The sequence below is a fragment of the Hyaena hyaena genome, unplaced genomic scaffold, assembly GCF_003009895.1.
Source record: "Hyaena hyaena isolate Hyena2069 unplaced genomic scaffold, ASM300989v1 scaffold_0, whole genome shotgun sequence".
Taxonomy (NCBI): domain Eukaryota; kingdom Metazoa; phylum Chordata; class Mammalia; order Carnivora; family Hyaenidae; genus Hyaena; species Hyaena hyaena.
Window position 1 is genome coordinate 3,180,773 of NW_024080632.1, and position 16,952 is coordinate 3,197,724.

Below are 16,952 nucleotides of genomic sequence, written 5' to 3' on the forward strand. Positions count from 1 at the left end.
CATAATACATAAAGAGAATGTATGAATTAAAGTCAATCCTTAAACTTCGTATATTAATGCTGCATTTTAAATTTCTGGTCGAAGGAAAAGATTCACACATGTTATACACAAGGACAATTTTAATCCTCCGTCATCCTGCAGTAACATCCACTGCGGGCTTTATATGGATTAAAACTGCATTTGCAACAACTGTGAACATTGAGAACCTTTACATGAAGTCACATGGTCGATACAGGCACATAGACATCTTCCAGCACCAACAGAATACATACACAACACATACCAAATGGTCTTGATGGATAAATTTGCTTCATCAGATACTCATATTTAGTAAAATTCAGTTAATGCAAAATTTCATTTTCTTCATTTGCATCTTTCTCACACATTTTTTTTAAGATTTTAATTATTTAAAAAAACCACTCATTCATTCAAGGTTGTCATTTGTAGGGCAATAAACAATGGGTTCTAAATTTCTTAAAGGTGTCTATAGCAATTTAAAACACCAGGAGTCTTCTTTTCAATTTGTAGCACCTGACTTAAGACCTTTATAAAAACAAAGTTGAAATTCATTTAGTGCATTCATTAAAATTCATGGTCACTGTTTCTCTTGTGAGAAAGACTCATTTCAATTGTTATTTCCCAGACTACCTATATATATTTTGAGAGAGTATGAGTTTATATTCTTTTCAACTGGGTAGAATTTTATTCTCAGAATTAATAGCTAGAATAAGAACTCACAGCATCTCTGAATGGTCTTTCACTCAAAACAATGGGGTGATAATTATATAAAATGGATTTGGGGTAGTCTACTCCCCTACTTAACATCACCAAACATGTTTCCAAAGTATTCTTGGAAAATATCTAAAAATATACAAATAGTCTATCATATGGTGCACCATCATACTCTAACCATTTCCCAATTGTTCATTTATACAGTTGCAATTTTTTTATGAGAAACACTGTGATGAACACCCTCACCCACAGTTTTAAGCAAGAATGATTCTATCTTTAGGATAATGTCAACTAAGTGGCTTACTGGGTCAGACTGCGGATGGTTTTAAGGCTTTAGTAAACTTTACCAAATAATCTCCAGAATGTGAACAACTCCCACCAACATTAAGTGAATATGACCACGAAGTGGACTTGGTTGGTAACAATGAAGCAAATTCAACCACAAATCTATTAGGGGCCAAGGCATCTCGAAACTATCACACCAAAGAAGCAAGGAGACAATCGTTAATGGTGATGAAGCCAAAATTCAAATTCTTTAAAACATTACTCAGCTTCAAATCATGATTTAATTAAATCATGATTATTTTAAGAAAACTGACTCTTTAAATTGGGGTTATTTTAAGATAATAAACAGAAAGGCTTTGCACAAAAAATCTAGTGTTTTTCCAAAACTAAAAAGTTAAAAAGAGAAAGAGAAAAGTCAGTACCAAATGACCAAAAACTTTTATTTGACTAAATTCTATTTCATGCATAAGCATGACAGTCTCCCCTGTTTATTAGACTTTGGCAATAAAAAAAACAAGCAGCCTTATACAGAACAGTGACAATGCCAAGGGTGAGGGTGGTCTACAGTTTCACTGTAGGATAAATATATATATTTTTAAAAGGCCTCTCTCCCTTTGGCCATATCAACTCTCAGTTCAAATCATTAAATAGAGACAATTTTCAAAATCACTTCTTTACTTCTCCAAGATCTTCGATGCTATCATCATCCACCTATAAAACACAAATAATTACATCTCATGAATTGTGGTATCAAATAACACAGAAGCAACCTGCTTTACAAACTTGCTTCCACAGATGCACATGTTCTACCTACTCACCTCTGGCCATTTTTCCTGAATGACATCAATTATGTCATCTGTAAAGTCTCCCTGAATGATGATTTCATCCTCTCCTGTTACTGAGGCACCACAGGAGAATTTTTGAGCAAAAAATCTTTGTGCTTCTTTTAGATCAATTTCTGTTATTTACAAAAAAAGAAATAGTAGGACTGTAATTGGAATCATGTATCAAAGATATTTTTCCATTTTGAAATTTAGTCTTCATCTTAAATTCATAAAACAGATCACCTTAATGGGTTTCGTATTCCTTTCGGAATAATTACAAACTACCACAGGCAGTGGTCTTAAGAACTCAACTTACTATTTGCAAAGTCAAATAGAGCGTCAGTACATAAAAACAGCGTTATTCCTAACTTATACAGTAAGACCAAAATAAACCCAGGAACACATTGATTACAGGCATTATATATACATTTCCAAGTACAATGAAGTTCATTTGTTTATCGCTTTTTACAGGAGAAAAATTTACAACAGGGAAACAAACCTACTATCTCATGATTGTTTTTTTAACCTGTGTTGTCACAAGAAGGGGCCCTGGTTTACAATTTCACTGTCCATTCAAGGCCTCCGGGACACTGGGCCAACACCCACCTTCCCTCGCCCTCTACTGTCACTCCCAGAGGCCACGGGCCATTTTGCAACCCTTTGCCATCCCAGCCTGCAGGGACAGAGGAGCAGTACTGATAGGCTTCAAAAGACATTCTACCTAGGCCTCCTCATTCCACATAAAATGTGCCCAATAGGAATTCTGGGAAGGAAAAAGTTAAACTAGTCCCCTCTGCAAAAGATTTTTAAATTTCTTCAAAATTTGATTTTGGAGCTATAGTTAGAAATGCAAAATCTCATTTTGTATCTTCTTAGCGAAAAATAGATCTGTGAAATTTTCATGATGTCGGATTATAACAGAGAAAGAGACAGAAAGAGCAAGATAAAGACAGGGAGAGGGAGGGAGAGAGGGAGGCAGAGAGCAAGAGAGAATATCGCTCACACATCTTAAACATACTTGAACTCACCGAAAGTTGCAAGGCCACATACTCTGGTTACATATTTCTTCTTTGCTCTGGGAATTTTGGCTATTGTAACCTTTTGTGGTACTGTCTTCTTTTTTTGCTTTATTTGACCCCTTCCACCTTTATTTATTAAAAAAGAGCTCAGCATTAGTTGTGTTTAACATACAGAATACTGTCTCTAGGTTTGTTAATTTTCAAAAGATATCAAATATTAATTTCTGAAGTTTCTTCTAATACAAAACCAATAAACACATGCATGAGTATTCTTTCAATAAATATTAAGTGATATGTGCCAAGCACTGTATTAAGGGCTGAGAACACAAAGATGAACAGAAGAAAACACAGTCCCTGCCCTCCAGGGACTCTCAGTCTAGTGAAGGGAGACAAAAAAAAGCTTAATAAGTACTGCAACCTGATATATACTATAATAGGACCCATGAATACTGCACTACCGTAGCTTTGCAGAGTAATGGCTTACTGTGCTTCCAGAGGACAGAAATGGTTTCACAGAAGAAGAAATGCCATTTAAGTTCTTGCAGAATAAGGAAGGAACTGTCCAGATGAAAGCAGCAGGGCTGGAAAGACACAGTAAAAAAGGAACCCCAGGAGAAAGGAGCAAGTACAAAGATAAGAGAAGGCCTTTTGAGAACTACAACTGTCCTGATGAAGGGTGCTTATGTATATGTAGCAGATAATGCCAGAAAAGCAAAAGATTACCTACCAGTCAGTCATTACAGACTAAGTTCTGTTATTAGACTTTATACTGAGGCAGAAGAAAAGTCACTCAACAACTATACAGGAGGGAAATAACCAGAGTTAGGTTTTATGAAATCACTCCATAGCATGGAACGTTAGTATCTGAAGACTAAGCTGACATGGAGGCCACTGGAGGCTCCTACATTAGTTCAGGTGGAAACAAATCAAAATCTAACAAAGCAGTGATAACAGTAACGGTGACTAGGCATAAGGTAAAGAGAGTACAGAGAAGAAACATAACAGAACTTAGAACTGACTAATAGGAGTAAAGAAAGGGCCCAAGAGGAGTCTCAGGTTTCTGGCTCAGATGACTGGATACAGTAACCTGTCATTAACCAACAGACGTAGATTTGGAACCTAGTAAGGTGGTTTTTGGAAATACCACATCTGAGGTGCCTGTGGGACCACGCACGTTGCCAGTCTAGAGACGGAGGCCAGGACTAGAGGTATGGGAATCCCAAGTGCAGAGCTGTGTCAGCAGTGAGGGATGTGAAAGAATCACTGGGGAAGAAAGCTGCAGAATGAGAAGGTATGAAGGCCAAGGGCAGGATCCTGGGAAATCCAACTCTTTAGGGACAGACAAGAAGAGAAGTCTGTACAGAAGACCAAAGAGGAGTGACAGGGAGAGTAAGAAAGAGATCTGTCACAAAAACCAAGGCAGTACAGCACTTCAAGAACGACGTGCTCAAACACTCTTCTTGGTTAGCAATTACTGAGCCACTGATGACTACTATTAGAGGAATTTCAGCAAGGTAACAGTCAGCTTAGGATGGAATGAGGCATGAACAATGAGGGACAGAAGAGCAAGGACATGAGTCTAGTCTTACTAAAGAAGTCTGGCTAAGAAGGGCAGGGCAAGGGATAAGGCAAAGACATGGGCTTTTGAGGGAATTTTTCTTGAAAGATGCCAAGTCCTTATTAATAAGCTAATTTTAGTCATAGGGGAGAATAATTAACGAAGAAGAAACAGGCAGGGACAGGATCCAGAGTACAGGAATTAATTTTATTTTTATTATTATTTTTTAGGAATTCATTTTAGAAGAAGGAGAAGTAAGTATACGCAACAGTTATTTAAAAAAAAATTCCGGGGCGCCTGGGTGGCTCAGTCAGTTAAGCATCCAACTTTGGCTCAGGTCATGATCTCACAGTTCATGGGTTTGAGCCCCACATTGGGCTCTGTGCTGACAGCTCGGAGCCTGGAACCTACTTCCGATTCTGTGTCTCCCTCTCTCTCTGCCCCTCCCCCACTTGCACTCTGTCTCTCTCAAAAATAAATATTTAAAAAATTTTTTTAATTCAACTGAGCTGACATAATGAGAGAATAAAATCTTTTATAAACATCCTCACTCCAACTAAATAGAATACACAGGTTTTTTGTTTTTGTTTTTTTAATGTTTTATTTATTTCTAGGAGAGAGAGAGAGAGACAGCGTGAGCAGGGGAGGGTCAGAGAGAGAGGGAGTCACAGACTGAAACAGGCTCCAGGCTCTGAGCTGGCAGTCAGCACAGAACCAGACGCAGGGCCTGAACCCACGAACCGCGAGATCATGACCTAAGCGAAAGTCGGATGCTTAACCAACTAAGCCACCCAGGCGCCCCTAGAATACACAGGTATTTTAATAAGGTAGCAAAGTTTTCAAGTCATAAACAAGATGGCCGGTTCCTTTTTACCTATGTACACAGCAAATAAATAAATGTTTTCTTAGGTCCAACTTACTGATAAAGCCCAAATCATATGACATCCAGTCATCCTGAGAACAGGATTCTGTCTCACTCTGTAGGGTACACATATGGAACTAAAATAGCAGGTAGGTATTGCTGGCTTTGGGTCTGTTTTCATTTTATTTCTTCTGGTAGAGAGTTTTTAAGGGTGTTTATATAAATCAAGCCACAGATTTAGGCCTTACCTCTCTTTTGCTTTTTCTTCTCTTCCTCTTCCCCTGCTGTGCCTTGACCCTCACTAATTCCAGCTTCTTGTTTGGGTGAATTTTCTAGGTTTAACAATAAAATCCAAAAGCATTAACAATCACTTCAAGATAACCTTAAAAAAATCACCTCTGAGCAACTTCTTACACAATTAAGGCATCTTGCCAACAACTCAGCATGCCATTTATAAAGCAAATGATTATATTGCTAACTTCCTATCAAGTCTAATTCTGGTCACTATGGTTGAGTGTATGGTGATAGAAGGCAAAATAAAGTCTTCGATATGTGAGGATTAGGATCTTTTTAGCCACATGAAAGGAACATAAAACACTCAGACTCTGCAAGAGTGTTTAGCATCTTATAAACATACTATCTAGGTAACAGGAAGTCTGGTCCTGAATAAGAAGACTCCCTCCTCAGGCCATATCATGACCAACGCAAGTCATGTCCAGGGCTGACCATGACCATGCAGACTGACTAACACTTAACTTTAGGGTTCTTATCCAACCACAGACAATGACCATGTAGCTACTATCCAAAAAGGCCTTCTGAAGTTTCAAGGGTTGTGCCTCTTGGAAATGATTGGAAAATCAAAACAGCAAACAACAGCAAACAACAGAATAACATCGGTACATCTGATAGGCCTGTTCCCAGCCCAGGCTTTCCCTTCCTTCCTGCTACTGCCTTCATTTCCAGCAATCTTGTAAGAGAAGCCAACATTTGAACAAAATGAAGAAATTTGTTCCTCTGCAATCTTCCTTTCCTCTGGCAACAGCAACTCCATTTCTCTAATTGCCAAAACCCTAGATGCCTCCTTTTCTCACATCCCACATGCAACGCATCAAAAAACTCTGTCAACTCCACCTCCAAAACCTATCGAGAATCTGACCACTTTTCCCCACCTCCACTGCTACCATTCTGGTCAGGTCATCATGGTCTCCTGATTTGATCACTGCCACGGCCTCTTATCTGGTCTCCCTTGTCTGCCTGTGCCCCTTTTCAGTCTATTCTTTAGCACAGCAGCCAAAGAGATGCCGCTGAAACAAAAGTTAGACATAATCGCTCTTTTGCTCAGATCTCTCCAATATCTCAGCTCATTCTGAGTAAAAGCTAAGACTTGGCCTTGAAGGTGTGGTCCTATTACTTCTCTGACTTCATCTCTGACCCTTCATCCCTCCTTCCATAAGCTCCAGACAAGACGGCCTCCTTGATGTTTCCTGAACATGACAGGTAAGCTTTTGCCTTAGGGCCTTTGCACTTGCACTGCACCTGGAATGTTCTCCCGGCTATACAAATGACTCATTCCCTCCCTTCTTTTAGGTCTTTGTTCAAATGCAGTCTTCTCAGCAAAATATTTCCTGCCCCCACCTAAAATTTCAAATTCCCTCCCCAGCAATTCTTATCTCCATAAGTTCCCTGCTTATCACTATTTAACATACTTATTTTGTCTTGTTTTACTTAGTCTCTCCTTCTAGAATATAATTTCCAAAGACTAAATCTTTTTACTACTTTATCCTCAGCATCTAGACAATATGTAGCATACAATATGCTCACAAGAAATAATTTGTTAAATGAATAAGTAAAAATACATATATCCCTAAACTATTACTCTTCTTACATGAAAGTTGTTCTAACCTGTCTCAGAGAGATAAGACATATGAAGCACTGTGTGATTCTGTGTAAGAAATTTTAACCCAAGAATGTTAAGTGGTTTTAAAGTCAATAGCTATAAACAGAATTCTGTAACACCTTACTAAAGGAGCTCATTCGTATCTTTCTAATAATGCCTTATGTGCATTTGTTTGGGGTATACAAGCTTTGATGAAAGAAAAAAATGTTCATACCTACAGTAAGTTTTGCAAACTCATTTGGAAAATTCTTCTCTAACCACTGTCGACATTTAGCAACATCAGGCATATATTCACAGTACTGAGAGAGGCGAGGAGGGAAGGAGAACAAACTGAGTCACAACAGAACATTTTCAGTCAACCAGTACATTTTAATTAAAAGTCATTTCCTATATTTGCTATATTAAGAAAGATGAAACTAACTACTCCCACCTGACATCTTATCTACAGGAATTCTGTGTTCCACCAGGAAATGCCCCATAAGAAATTAGAATTTAAAAAGGATTAGGCACCTCCTCACTGCAGTAATTTATTTTCTCTCCATCAAACAGAAGGGCCATTTGCTCCTCTGAGCAAACAGATAAAAACAAGCATGCCTATTTCTTGCTTTGGGCACACAGGTGTCTCACTATTTCTGTGACTTGCCTACAGAGCCTGACTCAGAAACTTACTAACAGAAAATCTTATACGTAATTTAATTTATGCTCTCCTCTGCTTAGACATTAGATTTTGCCTTTAAGGCTACTCTTGCTTTATTAGCTAACTATTCATGAGTTCCATGCAAAAGTCCAAACTGTCAATTACAAACAATGTACACATATGACAAGTCTAAAGAAAATAATTTGTAAGACCATAAATCTTACCAAAGATCATTCTAATCCAAAGTTCTCTATAAAAAGTTGAAACTCTACTTTCAAATAATAGAAAATGAAAAATTTTTAAAAAACCTCTTAGGCTAGCTGTAAAATCAATGACCTCAAATGCAAAAGTTAAAGAAAGAAAATAATTTTAAAAGGACTTACCTCTGTTGGTAATGAACAGACTGGGGAAATGGAGAGAAAAGATTGATTAGAAAACTTAAATGTATATAAACACAGAGGGCTCATCATAACTTTTATTTTAAATTTGACAAAATGCTTCATTTATGCTTTTTCCTGTAATTCTGTACCACTTTTCATTTTTTTTTAATGTTTTATTTATTTCTAGGAGAGAGAGAGAGACAGCGTGAGCAGACGAGGGTCAGAGAGAGAGGGAGTCACAGACTGAAACAGGCTCCAGGCTCTGAGCTGGCAGTCAGCACAGAGCCCGACGCGGGGCTCGACCCCACGAACCGCGAGATCATGACCTAAGCGAAAGTCGGACACTTAACTGACTAAGCCACCCAGGCGCCCCTCTGTACCACTTTTCAAATACTACCCATCATGCTTTTTTTTTTTTTTTGAGGTAAAAGGCACATAATTATTAGAAATATTATCCTGATTTTTTTTCTTAATTTATTTGAGAGAAAGAGTGATCGTGCAGGCATGAGCAGAGGAGAGGCAGAGAGAGAGGGAGGCAGACTCCTAAGCAGGCTCTACACTGTCAGCACAAAGCCCATGGTGGGGCTCAAAGTCAGTAACTGTGAGATCATGACCTGCGCTGAAATCAAGAGTTGGACGCTTAACCAACTGAGCCACCCAGGGGCCCCAAATTTTGTTTTTTATCTAAACAAGATTCTATCCCTCAGTTGATAGAGTATCAAACTTTACTATCTGCGTATCTTTTTTTTTTTTTTAATTTTTTTTTTAATGTTTTATTTATTTCTAGGAGAGAGAGAGACAGCATGAGCAGGGGAGGGTCAGAGAGAGAGAGGGAGTCACAGACTGAAACAGGCTCCAGGCTCTGAGCTGGCAGTCAGCACAGAGCCCGACGCGGGGCTCGAACCCACAAACCGCGAGATCATGACCCAAGCGAAAGTCGGACGCTTAACCGACTAAGCCACCCAGGCGCCCCACTATCTGCGTATCTTAAGGTTTTACCAGAAACACTTCAATGGGTCTGAAGCTAGGTTGAGAACAAGTAAAGCTTGAATAGAGCTGGTTCTTTCTTTCTTTTTTTTTTTGAGAGAGAGATAGAGAATCTTAAACCGGCTTCATTCACAGCACAAAGCCATGTTGGGCTTGATCCCAGAACCCTGGGATCACAACCTGAGCCAAAACCAACAGTCAACCAACTGAACCACCCAGGCACCCCTGGCACTGGTTATTTCTTTTGACAGCTTTACCAAATCCTTTTTATTCATACTGACACATTTACAGGCTTCAATAGCACTTTTGCTACCACCTCTTTGCAGTTAGAATTTCCTTTTCTTTTTCACATTATGCTACGTAAGATCATGCGACTGTGCAACTATAAAGCTAGAAAGAATGCTGGTTCAATCTCATCACTGTTGTACAGGCTGCACAGGCTAATAGAAGAACTCAAAAGGTTTTCCAATTTTAAATATAATTCTGTTACTAGGTCAACTGCTTTTGTTTTTTATTTTTAAGGTGACAAATGGAGTAGTTTAGTGTGCCCAAGATCTTGAAATTGGTGAGGAAGAAGAGGGGTGGTGCGCCATTACTCATAACAGCAATTATCTTTATGTCCATTGCTATGTGTCATCATCACAACCCTGTAATAATCACGTCCGTATTACCAAGGAGAGAGAGGAGACTTCGAGTAAGTAACCCACTGCATCTGGTTAGTAGAACAGGATTTGAACCCTGGTCTGTTTCTGAAGCTCATGCTCTTAACCACTAAATTGGATTACACGACACACACAGGAAGTGCAGCTGTGTCCCAGCCACATGACAGAGGCATGTCTTCTCCTCACCCCACCATCACTATTTTAAAGATGAAGCTCTAAAAAAAAAGGATAAATGGCTCAGCCAATGACAAAGGGGGGTATGTGGCAGAAGAAAACTAGCAAACTAGCACCTCTTTATTTCAAGTGCAGAGTTTTTTCCACCAAAGCACTCCCCGGTTAGCCAGAGCTCTACAATCCTCACAGTTCAAGTTCAAATACCAGTAGGTACAGACATCCAGCCACAATTCAGGATATAATTATGGGTTAAATGCCATTACAGCAAATACGAAAGCTACATAACTCTGTACACCATCTCAAAGACTATTCAGTTCAACAAAATTCTAATACAATGTAAAAATTCAGACAATTCTTCCAGGTTCACTATTACTTGCTTTTAAAGTCAATTTCCCTTTTTGCAAACTGTAGCTTTTCAACACTGAGATCTAGCAGTTACCATCAAATTTCACATCACCAACACTGGAAAAACACAAAGAAGAAAGCATCATCATTCACGAGACCTTCTGTTATGGTCTGAATGTTCGTATCCCCTCAAAATTACTATGTTGAAATCCAATGTGATGGTATCAGAAGTAGAGCCTTTTGGAATATTATTCATTCTTCTCAACAGCCCTCTGAAGTAGGCTTTTTTAATGGATAAAGAACTGGCCAAGGTCACACAAGTCAGTAAATGGCTGGGTGGGAACCAAACTCTGATGGATTTCAGATGCTGAAGTCATAATCTTGAAGACAAAATGTCTCCCCAGAAATGATCATCCTACCTAGCCCTCCTGTTCCTCACTCTACATCAACCAGCACTCTGCTCCAATCAGCCCTTTCTTTCCTTTCCTTTTCTTTCTCTCTCTCTCTCTTTTTTTTTTTTTTTACTTTGTTTTCATGTTTATTTATTTCGAGAGAGAGTGCATGCCTTTGTGCACGGGGGAGAGGCAGAAAGAGAGAGGGAGAGAGATTCCCAAGCAGGCTCCACACGGTCATTGCAGAGCCCGACACAGGGCTTGATCTCACGAACAATCCCACGGAACCATAAGGTCATGACCTGAGCTGAAATCAAGAGTCAGATGCTTAACAGACTGAGCCACCAAAGCACCCCTCCAATCATGCCTTTCTCTTCCCTCTCCCCTGAGAAAACCGTATTAAATCTTACCACCATATTGTTCTTATGAATTCCTACGCTTTTCCTTACAAATTCTACCTATTATCTAAAGCCTCTCATTTCCTTGGAAATATCCCTATGTCCTCTGAACAAAGGTCCTGGCTTTTCCTGAACTCCTAACTCCTAGTTATAATCAGTAGCCTCTAATTTAGAACTTAGTATTTCCTAAGTGCTTCTCCTACAACTAGACCATACATTCCTTGAGGAAGTTACCCTGTCCCCAGACTAGTGCCAGGAATATCAATACAAACTTGAGGAGGAAAATGAAAATAAACCTTTCTTAAAAAGGTTAGGGACTTCTGGTCAACACAAATTATGGCTCGGATGGCTTGCATATTTAGTGCAATTGTTCAAAAGAGTCACCTTAGCAGTGACATAAGCAATTTAACAGGATGGTGTTCGTATACTGTATTTCATCAGTTCTAATTTTTTTTCATTTTTATAGGGATGCATCTTATAATTATGGCATATCAATCTGACTTTTTTTTCCTTGGTGGAACATAAAATAATGGAGAAGCTTATAAAATATGGACCCATATATGAAACAGTACAAAGAACAACAGCTCTTAACTACATCTGACTAGTATACTTCTCTAATAGTAACATTTATTGTAATATATTCTCATGTTAATTGCCATACCAGGAACCTGACTTACATAAATTATACAAATCACTTGACTTAGGATATAATCATCATTTTCATTGCATAAACCTTAAGAAACAGACCTCAAGAAATAGACCTCTAATCCTTTTTTTTTTTTTTAATATTTTATTTATTTCTAGGAGAGAGAGAGACAGCGTGAGCAGGGGAGGGTCAGAGAGAGAGGGAGTCACAGATTGAAACAGGCTCCAGGCTCTGAGCTGGCAGTCAGCACAGAGCCCGACGCGGGGCTCGAACCCACGAATCGCGAGATCATGACCTAAGCGAAAGTCGGACGCTTAACCGACTAAGCCACCCAGGCGCCCCCAGACCTCTAATCCTTAACTGAATTAGGTAACTTGCCCAAGGTCACATAGCTGGTAATGCTGGAGTCAGGATGCAAACCTTGGTCTGTGACTCCAAAGACAAACAACAGGACCATAAAACCAATATAACAAAACTCAATCAACCCAACAAAAACTTCCCCTGCCTTACACTTAACTGAATTCCTATATTTTTACGGAGATATTTGATAATAATTTTTACAAAGTAATAATTCCTACTATCAAAGATAACCACTAAATGACAAACAGAAATTATAATTCAGTGACATCACCTCTCTTTCTATAGTACTTAAACTCCAGAGGAGGGCTCTGTTATACTCACTGGGTTATACTCCAATACCATGGACCTTTTCTGACTTACTACTCAGTCCCCAGCACCTAAAACATTGCTAGGCACACAGTAAAGGGTCAAAATATTTCCTGGTGCGCCTGGGTGACTCAGTAAGTGTCCAACTCGTCTCAGGTCATGATCTCACAGGTTTGGGAGTTTGAGCCCCACATCGCACTCCGTGCTGTCAGCACAGAGCCTGCTTGGGATCCTCTGTCTCCCTCTCTCTCTGCCCCTCCCACACACATGCACACATTCTCTCTCTCTCTCTCTCTCTCTCAAAAATAAACATTAAAAAAACATATTTCCTGAAAAAATTAATATTCACCTGCCCTTTTGCTATCTTGTACTTTCAAGTTTTTCTGAAACTTTCCAAAATGCTAATAAAATTAGAACGTTTTGAATTCATGAATAGTCTGTATTGAAAATGAGGGAAAACACAAAGAATCCTGGTTCGATCTAATACATACATTATCAGTCAAACCAAGAACACTTTTCCAAGACTGTCCTACTACCCGTCACTCTTACCTCACCATCTTCCATTTCCTAGGACACTCGCCCTATACTCTACTATACACTAACACAAAGCTGCTTGTCTCTCCACAGACATGCATCAGGCCTCTTCTTGCACAGCTGTTCACTTCATCTGGGATGCCCTCCCTCAGGTCCCCATCCAGTCCTTGTCATCTCTTAAGACTCCATATCATCCAAGAGGTCCTCCTTTCATAGCCAGATGAGCAAGTAATATTAGGTTGAAATAATCTATTTGCATGCCTCTATTCCTACTGGACAGAAGCTTCTCCAGGCCAAGTAGCAAGACACAGGTCACACAGGTTGGGAAAATCTGTTAAACCATGCCTCCTCTTCACCAATACCCGCCCCCCCCAGGTAAGGATTTGCCAAATAACAAAGACAGATGAGAAAAGGATTAATAGCATCAAATGTGCACTACCATCACGGTGCATAAAAATCAAATGAGTAAAAGCCATTTTCTGCTCTGTAACACTTGCCTCCACAGTAGAGGACTCGAAGTGGGTAGTCTGCATCTAACTTGGTATTGCCCCTCGGCTCTCCTTTGCAATCATGCCCACTGGATTCAGAAATATCAGCAGCCATCTCACAAACCTGTAAGCAAGGAAAATAACACATTTTCACTATTTTGGACCAAGACCCCAGAGAAGCAGTGTTGAGATGTAGTCTCACCTCCTCCCACGAGAAATACCTCAACCCTAAACCTTTTTCAGCTCTGTTCCTAAGTGAAGGAAGGATACAAGCTGCACGAGAATTCATAAAATATGAGCAATTCTGGGTGCACCACGACCAGCTCCACAGGTCTACAGGGAAGCAAGTGACAGTAGCCAGAGGACCGTGAAAGATGGGGGGAGGGCACACTAGTGGAAAGAGGAAGCAGTGGAATATTAGGATGGGGAGAAGGATCCGTAGTGACGGGGCAAAAGGTCTGGGGGTGATCTCTGGAAGGGATGCGAACTGCAGCAATAAAGGCCACAAAGAAGCTGGACGAAAAGAGGCTGGAAAAGCCTACGAAGAAGGGGTGGGTGACTGGAGGTGCCCAGAATACGGGGTGTGGGGGCAGCTAAACGCCAAAGGAGGGACACAGGAGTCGGGGAAGGGGATGGGAGTGGGAGGGGGCGGGGAGACCAGAATCTGAGGAGAGAAAATGGGGGCAGAAGAATCAGGAAGAGGCAGAACGTAAGAGCACTGAGGCGACAAGGGCGGCCAGGTGTTAGGGGAAGATCTGAGGCGAAGGGGCAATCCCGGGGACACCAGAGGGGCCCATGTGGGCGGGGGTGTGGAGACGCTCGGCCCGGCCCCCTTCCGCAGGGCAGCACCTCGGCTTCCCCCACGCTCTCTACGAGCTTCTCGGAAGAGGGAGAGGCACCAGGGATCGTTACCCAGGCGGTCGCACAGCCCCCGCCGCCTCCGCTCCCGCCACTACCGCCAGCTGAAGCGACACATGCAACTCCTCTTCCCCGGCCAGGGCCGCCTGAAAGCCCGTCTGCCAGCCGCGGTCCCGCGAGACAATAAGGTTTTATCGCGAGATTCAGGCCGCCGCTGGGCCGCTGTCGCGAGACGCCTGGAGGCGGAGGCGAAGAGGAATTGGGGAGCATGCGCGTTTTGCTCGCGGGTGGGACTAAGCCTCCGAGAGGCAGACAACCGGTAGGCGGTGCTCGTTACCCGTGGGAGAGAACCGGAGGTTGCCGTTCCTCGAACGGAAGTGAACGCTGACGGGGGAGGGGGGAGGTGTGCCTAAGTCATCAGTGACTCCCTATTAATGAGCTGGGGGAATGTTGTCCCCCGTCTGGGGTGCATCCTGGAGTTCTGACTAACCCCCAGCCTGTTGGATAAGTCACTCTTCCGCGGGGAGATGGTAGCTGGAAAAGGCACTTGGTTTCAACACCTTTCCATACATTGGCCGAAGTATTCTACACTATGTAGATCGTTCTCATCGCCCATATTCTCACCATCCTAACAGCTGTTTTCATCACCTTCCTCGTATTTACCTATCCTTATATGTGTTGCAAATTGGAATTACTCTCTCCCCTCTCAGGCTCTTTCCCAGCAGCCGGAAGCTTGGGAGACATAACCACACATGGGGCGTGTTAGATTTGCTTGCATCCAGTTTTCTCATTGGGAAAATCCCTATCCGTTCTCCACCTGAATCCCGTTTGTGAAATGGGAGTAATACTACAGTGCTTGAGAGCTATAAGGGTTAGGAAAATGATGACCAAAAAATGCTTTGTAGCTGGTGGAGGTTGCTCTTTGGTATTTATTTTGACCTCCACCTCATTTCCCTCCTTCCCCGCCAACTTCATTTGCCCCCACCATCCTTAAATTTTCTGCTCACAATTTACTTTGTGCGAACACAAAGGCATCTGGCATAATCTTTTGCACCAGAGACTGTGGTCTCCACTCTGACATCTTTTTCTAAATAAAAGAGGCCCCCAGCCCCTCCCGCAGAAGAGTCAATTCTACATAACTAGTGAAAGTTGTTCCCAAAGTGGTTGATTCCAATAGTTATAGCATACGATTCCAATAGTAACTTCCATTTATTGACACCCACCTTCTAGGTGCCAAGAACCTGTTCATTTGGGGATACAGAGTGCAGGTGGATTCATTTCACAAAATTTCCTTGGGTTCAAAGGCAAAAAGGAAATGTAGATAAAATTAAATTTCCTTATAACCTGCAGCACACTGACAAATACTTGAGGCAAATACAGAATACAACATTCTCCAGGAACCCCCTACTGTTTTAATGTTAATGTTTTGCTAGAGGAAAAAACAACCTTAGGTTGAGAATAGCTAGGCCTTCAGTATCTTGTGATTCTTCTTTAGCATATGAAAGTCCTTCTGGAGGCCTCCGTTTAGCCTCTACCTCCCCCAACTCAATAGGAAATGCTCACTCCTCACCACCCCAGTTCAGCTTTTTCAACCCATGGGTCCAGTCCCCATGCTTTAATAAAGTCACTTTTTATTTATCTCAGTGGTTCAGTCAGTTAAATGTTTGTTTGTTTGCTTGTTTGTTTGTTTGTTTTGAGAGAGAATGTGTGAGCAGGGTAGGGCCAGAGAGAAAGGGAGAGGGAAAATCCCAAGCAGGCTCCACACTGTCAGCACAGAGCCCAACGCAGAGCTCCATCTCCTGAATTGTGAGATCAAGACCTGAGCCAGAGTCAGACACTTAACCCACTGAGCCACCCAGGTGCGTGTCAGCTCTCAAGTTCTAAAGAGAGGAACCACATAGTAAATAAAGAAACTCTCCACTGGTTTCTCACCAGGAAGCCACAGACTCTGAGGAGGAGCAGGATTATTGCAAAAGATATAGGAATCCACGTGTCCAGGGAGCATTGCCGGGAAATTGACTAAATATCTTTCAGACCTAAGTATTACTATTTTCAAGTGTAAGTCACACTTTTGTTCCAATGAAAGTCCAAAGATGAAATCTGATTGGCCTGGTTCCAGCTGCATCCATCCCTACATCAGTCAGCAAAACTAAACAAGCCCTGAGTCAAGCGTCCACCTTTGGAGCTGGGTGTAGAGAGTGGGAAGGGTACAGCCCAGAGGAAATTTGAGGCTCTATAACCAGAAGAGGAAATGATGCTCAAGTATCAACAACAGACGTCCACTACAGCCATCTTCATACTCACATGTGCTAAAAATTATTACATAATCTAGAGCACTTATATCACCTGGGTATAAAGGTGAAGCAGACTTCCTTACTAACCTACTTTACTTGAGAGAACAGTGTGTCCAGCTAGAGACTTGATATCCCAGCCTCCCTTGCAGCGAAGGTGTCTATCAATCGATGGCCTCCAAGATCCTACAAGTCTTCTTTAGCATATGAAAGTCCTTTTGAAGGTCATCTATCATTGACACAGCTCTGGTCAATGAGATATAGATAGATGGTAAGGGGGGGATCCCTTCTGTTGGGAAACACTGTGAAAGGTTCTT

At 41.3% G+C, this 16,952-nt stretch overlaps 1 protein-coding gene across 2 annotated transcripts; it reads right to left on the reverse strand.

Moving 5' to 3' along the window:
- Positions 1–104: 104 nt before the first annotated feature.
- DENR (density regulated re-initiation and release factor) lies at positions 105–14,541 on the reverse strand. Of its 2 annotated transcripts, none has more exons than XM_039252599.1 (8): positions 14,443–14,541; positions 13,496–13,610; positions 8,198–8,217; positions 7,392–7,476; positions 5,529–5,612; positions 2,870–2,986; positions 1,836–1,975; positions 105–1,728 (listed from the first exon to the last, which is right to left on the reverse strand). In XM_039252599.1, the coding sequence occupies exons 2-8, from the start codon at positions 13,599–13,601 to the stop codon at positions 1,684–1,686; spliced, it is 597 nt and encodes a 198-aa protein (XP_039108530.1). In that variant the 5' UTR covers positions 13,602–13,610; positions 14,443–14,541; the 3' UTR covers positions 105–1,683. The 2 variants fall into 2 exon arrangements, with proteins under 2 accessions (XP_039108530.1, XP_039108463.1); XM_039252532.1 differs by having other exon boundaries at positions 14,399–14,521.
- Positions 14,542–16,952: the final 2,411 nt, after the last annotated feature.